Below are 5,963 nucleotides of genomic sequence, written 5' to 3' on the forward strand. Positions count from 1 at the left end.
TTACTAGGATTAAATGAGATTATCTTTTGGGATTTGCCCAATAGAATTTTGTAGTGTCTGATAGCTACCACTGTAAACAAACTCACTGTTCAAACATCAATCAAAACTATCCACTGCATTTCAATCTGTGAATTGAAGACAGAGATCTGTGAGGCTGTAATCCAAAATAGATCTATTACTGAATTAGCAGTCGAAGCTTAAGGACTGTCTGGTTTCTTTATGATGTTTGAAACAACATATAATTTTAGCTATGAATTCGATCACTTGGCTCTCAGAAACCATTTGACTTCGCCTCTTTGTCCATCACCACCACCCCATCCTTCCTGGCTACGATCACGGACGTCGCCAATCCCAGGAACATTCCATGCTCGACCACGCCGGTGATCCGCAGGAGGTCATCGCTGATGGCCCGCAGGTCGCCGTGGATTCCATCCTCAAAGAACAGGTCCACGATGTAGTTCTTGTTGTCCGTCACAAATGGCTGCATGTCGGATTCTTTTTCGGTAAAGGCGCTAGCTTTGGCGTTGACAGAAGCCGTACGGAGCTTGAGGTTGAAGCCGGGCGTGCCGTCGAAGAGGTTCTGTAGTCGGCGGAGAGTGAGGGCCCAGCCGAAGGGGATGACCTCCACGGGGATGGCGAGGCCGCTGCCTCCGAGGCGCGGAACGAGCTTGGAGTCGTCGACGATGACGACGAAGCGGCGGCTGGCGCCCTCCACCATCTTCTCCCGGAGGAGGGAGCCGCCGCGGCCCTTCACAAGGTTGAGCGCCGGGTCGACCTCGTCCGCGCCGTCGATGGACAGATCGACCACCGGGTGCGCGCCGAGGTCGGTGAGGGGGATGCCGGCGGCCGCAGCGCGGGCGGCGGCCCATTCGGAAGTGGGGATGCCGACGACGTCACGGAGGTCGCCGCGGCGCAGGAGGTCGCCGATGCGGTCGAGGGCGTGGGCGGCGGTGGAGCCGGTGCCGAGGCCAAGGACCATGCCGGACCGCACCAGCTCCACGGCGCGGAGCGCGGCGACGCGCTTCAGCTCGTCCTGGGACTGGCCGGCAGCCGCCACAGCTTCTGCCGTCAGCGAGCGAGAGGGTTGGAGGAGGAATGGCGATCCCATCGCCGGATCGGAAGATGAAGACGGAAGACCACACACTCCACGCTATCTTATATAGCGGCGGAAAACGAAAAAAGGAGCGATTTTTAACCCTAAAGAATTGCTAAAGAAATCGGCAAAAAAGAGCGGCAAAATCTGCAAGTGGGAATGGAATCGACAAAAACGATTGGTGGCAAATATTTCCCCCTTTTGGAAAAAAGCAATCTTGGAAAGATCTAACAAAAAATCGTCTCTTCTTTTTCAAGATTAGGGTTAGGGTTAGGGTTTGGTGAGGAAAGGAGGATGACGACGTGACGGGGAAGACCGTCATCCGTTCGGCTCGATTCGTCGGCTCCGCACCAGGACACGCGTTCTCAGATTACACGTGTTGATTATTTAGGAGCAATTTTGGTGTTTTGTGATGGGGGGATCACATCTGATCCTATGGAAAATCTAGTTGCGTCATTGCGTAGAGAAAAGGAATTGCGTATCGGCCGTTGATTGATGGCGGGCCGTAACCAACGGCAACGAGCATCGGATGCAAGCCAAAGACGAATCACTTTTGGCATAAAATCTTTTAGAAATTATTAATACAGCTCCAAAATAAAGCAGAAAAAAAATTCTAGATATTAAATTATGAGTAAAATATTATGTAAATAATAAATTATAAAGAGCACTTTAAAGTGATATAGATCTGGCCAAATCTATTCTAAAATATTATAGGTTTCAAAGCTACTGTAAAGTTGGTGATCAAAGCTGTGGAGCACAAATGAATATTTTTAAAAGAGAGATATTTAGTGATATAGATAATTAATAATGTTTTTTTTTAAATTACCATCGTTTTTTTCTTGATTTATTTAGTACTTTTTTTCGGATAGATCAAATAATCATTCTAATAATTTAATTAATTGTAGGGATGATTAATTGGGCCGGCCCAATTTGGGAGCACTCGGCCCAACCATAAATGAGCCGAAATTATGAGTTATCTATCATAAAAATTAATCGAAAAAAATCTGAATACCTGAATTATAAAAAAAATTAATTTACAAGAGCAAAAATTAAATTTGTCAATGAAAAATAAAAAGTAAAATTATTATCTACAGAGTAAATTAGTATATTTTTAAAAAAAAATAACTCCAAGTTGTCAAAGCGTATTGGTAATCATAATTTATGTTTGAATGACTTTATATTAATTATCAAATTATTTGGTGTAAAAGTTTAATGATCATAACATTTACCAATTTTAATTTGTGATATATTTATATAGCCTAATTTGAATGTATTATTATCACTAAGCTAAGCCAACTTTAACACATTTTGTATATAAAGTATTAATTTTTAAAAATCCATATTCAATTATATCATATCTAAATTCTCAATATTGCAGGCGTGCATTTCGTGCACGTACTCCAGTTCAGTGCATGGCCCATGCATGCACAAATATTACAGCACCATTTAACTCCGTTGCTGCTGCCGTAATTAATTCATTTAATTAATTAATTAATTACTCCTCTATCGACAGAGACGCTCCATCAGCCTGAATATACAACTGTAAACCTAAAAAATTAGGCTCGAGTTGACCAGTGTGCACCAAATCTGTAACCATTTTGACCTCTGCAGTATTTTAGCCGCAAATATTTGCCTTTTGACCATGGTGGTTCTAAGCCAGTTTTCCTCTCAAAGACATCTAAAAGTCAACTTCGACAGAGGCAGCCAGCTCCCAAATGTCAACCTTAATCAGCTCGTAATTTCCTTTGCATCACGATCATTTGGAAAACGTCATGGACATATCATTTGTTCTATCGCTCGATCTTCAAACGAGTTTGGAAAAAAAAAATATTCTTCTGAAAAAGAACAGAATATCTGTCGGCATTTTGAATCGAGCTACTTATGTATATATAATTAAGTGCATTAATTATATTCTTGAACTAGACTGAGGATCAAACTAAAAGTCAATTAAAAAAAAAGAAAAAGTCAATTTGACTTCTGTACAATATTCTCTGTCTCTCTATAACTATAAGCGCGTTTAGTGAACAAGATCTTGTAATGTCAACCCACCAAATCTCACGTAGCCGTCATTCATGGCACAGACGTTCATGCAGGAACACGTATACGCATGAGGAAAATGCAAAATTTGAAGGCTCGTGATCCAAATGTATATATATATATATATATATATATGATGATATATAAGACGTGGATGACGATAACAATTAATCATTGTTAAGAAGATGACAGCATATAATAATTAATTATAATGTGTTTGGACGTAAAAAAAAATTAGTGTGCATGGTCAGCATGCGAAGAACAAGTGCCTCCAAACCCTATTTAAACACATCCATCTCAGATCCAGTTCCTCTGCCTCGTTTCTGCAATCTTTAATTCTATGTGGTACAGGAGGAGGCCAAGGTGAAGTTTTTGTGTGCTGGGGTTTTGATCTTTCCATGTCTGTTTACTGTGATTAATTAGGGTTCTGATGTGTTTTAATTGTTCCTTCTTGTTTCTAATTTTCAAAAAAGATGAAAGCTGTGATTCCTAAATTAATCTCATTGCTTCTAATTAGATTAAGCATGGCATCAAGGGCTCTTCCATCTCCCATGAACATGGAAATGCCGGCGTTCTCAAGTCCTAAAGCTAAGGATGATGGCATTAAGAGATCCCTCGAGGTTTTAGGCCCTCAAAGGTTTCTGCTTGAAGGTCCTGTGATCTCCTCTTCTTCTTCTTCTTCTTCTTCGAGTCCTTCGAAGAAGAGATCGGTCGAATCGGGCTTGAGTTCTTCAAGTCAGATGAACTCCAACCACCGAGCTGCTGCAGTGGAACTAGAGACGAAGGTGAAGAACAAGGGCTTTCGGAGTCGAAGAAGGCTTTCAGATTGTGCCATCCTCGAAGAACAGCGTTGGTATCTCCATGCTTTTTTTTTACTTATTCTTCATTCTAAAACGGACTTGCTTAACATCTATATGTTAATTTGAATTTGGACATTTTAGGTGGAAGTTGTTGGATTTTGTGTTGCTCAAGCTAAGCTCAGTGTCGTTTTTCGATATCGAGGAACCGGAAACAGCCGTCTCTCGATGGTCCCGGGCAAGAACCAGGGCTGCTAAGGTTGGTAGAATTAATGTTCAAGGTTAACCTTCTCGTTCTTGGATTGTTAATTGTTGTTGTATAGGTTGGCAAAGGTTTGTCCAAGGATGAGAAAGCTCAGAAACTCACCTTGCAGCATTGGCTAGAAGCAGTAGGCCTTCAATTGCACAACAATTCTTCTGCATTATTAATTTCAGTTCATGTTTTGCTTGCTCAATTATCGAAAAACCTTCAACGCAGATCGATCCCCAACATCGGTATGGCCACAATCTTCAATTCTACTATGAGTGCTGGCTTCAGTCTGATAGCATGGAACCCTTCTTCTATTGGTAAGTTTGGAGTACATCAATTGTGTTTGTGGTTGGAGGAACTACTTAAATTACCACCATTCATGTGGATTGTTAGGCTTGATGTTGGGGAAGGAAAGGAGGTTAATATCGAAGAACAATGCTCTCGATCGAGGCTTCAACAAGAGTGCATCAAGTATCTAGGCCCTGTAAGCACTCGTATAATAGGCATGATCGATCGAACACTTGGATACGAGTAATTGTAGTGATCACTCATCACTTGATTTGCAGAAAGAAAGGGAGGCTTATGAAGTTGTGATTGAGGATGGAAAGTTCTTGTACAGACAGAGCAGGCAATTGCTGAACACATTTGGTAGTGATCAAGATGCTAAATGGATTTTTGTATTGAGCACATCAAAGAAATTATATGTTGGCCAGGTGAATTTGCTCAAAATTCATTTAAATATAATCGAACCTAATGACGTAGGAAAATTCATATAGTCAACTCCTCTTTTTGTTGTTCTTCAGAAGAAAAAGGGCAAATTTCAACATTCCAGTTTCCTTGCTGGAGGAGCTACATCTGCTGCAGGTCGATTAGTCATAGAAGATGGAACTCTCAAGGTGAATCTTCACTAAGTATATATGCTAGTTTATGTTTCAAACAAGTTATTCGTAGCCGGCTTGGTTTACCTAATTGATCATGATTGGCTAGGCTGTGTGGCGTCATAGTGGGCACTACCGACCGACAGAGGAGAACTTCGAAGAGTTCATGAGTTTTCTTGTGGAGCATAAGGTCGATCTTGCTGATGTTGAGGTGAGCAAATCACATGTATCTACTGGTTTAGAATACTGAAAAAACTTGATACTATGAGTTAGGTTACATAAGTGAAATCTTGAGTGTCTGAGTGAACTATTGATCTAACTTGAGCTAGTCTATTCCTCTTGTTTGCCTTTACCAGAAAGGTTCTAGTGGAGAGTATCATGAATTCAGTCGTGCACTCAAAAAGAACAACTCTGGACTCCAATTCACTGAAAAAGAAATCAGCTAGAACTAAAAAGTGAATGGAGAAAAACTAAGTAGTGATGCAGCAGCACAGAAATCTTCAATTGAGGCATTCAAAAGAATTGAACTGCCGTATCGCCCTTGCCGATCTTGAACACAAGATAAACGAAAAGATGATGATAGAATCAGTTGATAACCAGTCATAAGTGTTCCTTTCTTTCTCCTCTTCCTCCATTCAATAGGCAAAACCCAATTTTCGATAGAGGAGACCAAGTAAATTCTTTGTTTTGGGCAGACAAGACAATCTTATTTATTCTACTTTCATGAATGTCACTCTCATTTATTAACTATATATCAGATGATGTTCTTTCACAAATTCAATCAGAACTACCATGTTCCTTGAAGAAAATTTGAGATGCCACTTTGGAAGCAAATTAAAGAAAAAAAAGAACTGATGTGTGTACCCTTGAAGTACATAACCCTTTCCGGTTGTTATTATCTCCACGGC

At 40.9% G+C, this 5,963-nt stretch overlaps 2 protein-coding genes across 2 annotated transcripts; one reads left to right on the plus strand and one right to left on the minus strand.

The window, feature by feature from the left end:
- Positions 1 to 98: 98 nt before the first annotated feature.
- On the minus strand, positions 99 to 1,436 carry LOC141835930 (putative ribose-5-phosphate isomerase 2). The gene has a single exon (XM_074723336.1). It carries the CDS (start codon positions 1,106 to 1,108, stop codon positions 272 to 274), a length of 837 nt encoding a protein of 278 aa, XP_074579437.1. The 5' UTR covers positions 1,109 to 1,436; the 3' UTR covers positions 99 to 271.
- A 2,218-nt stretch (positions 1,437 to 3,654) lies between these two features.
- Positions 3,655 to 5,609, plus strand: LOC141835551 (IQ domain-containing protein IQM6-like). Its single transcript, XM_074722952.1, is given in 9 exon segments — positions 3,655 to 3,983; positions 4,072 to 4,186; positions 4,251 to 4,316; positions 4,406 to 4,494; positions 4,571 to 4,661; positions 4,744 to 4,890; positions 4,981 to 5,073; positions 5,165 to 5,266; positions 5,412 to 5,609. Coding segments are annotated over 9 exon segments (1,230 nt in total).
- The last annotated feature ends 354 nt before the right edge of the window (positions 5,610 to 5,963 follow it).

The sequence above is a fragment of the Curcuma longa genome, chromosome 10, assembly GCF_044706935.1.
Source record: "Curcuma longa cultivar G26 ecotype Majalengka, Jawa Barat chromosome 10, ITB_CL_G26_1.1, whole genome shotgun sequence".
Lineage (NCBI taxonomy): Eukaryota > Viridiplantae > Streptophyta > Magnoliopsida > Zingiberales > Zingiberaceae > Curcuma > Curcuma longa.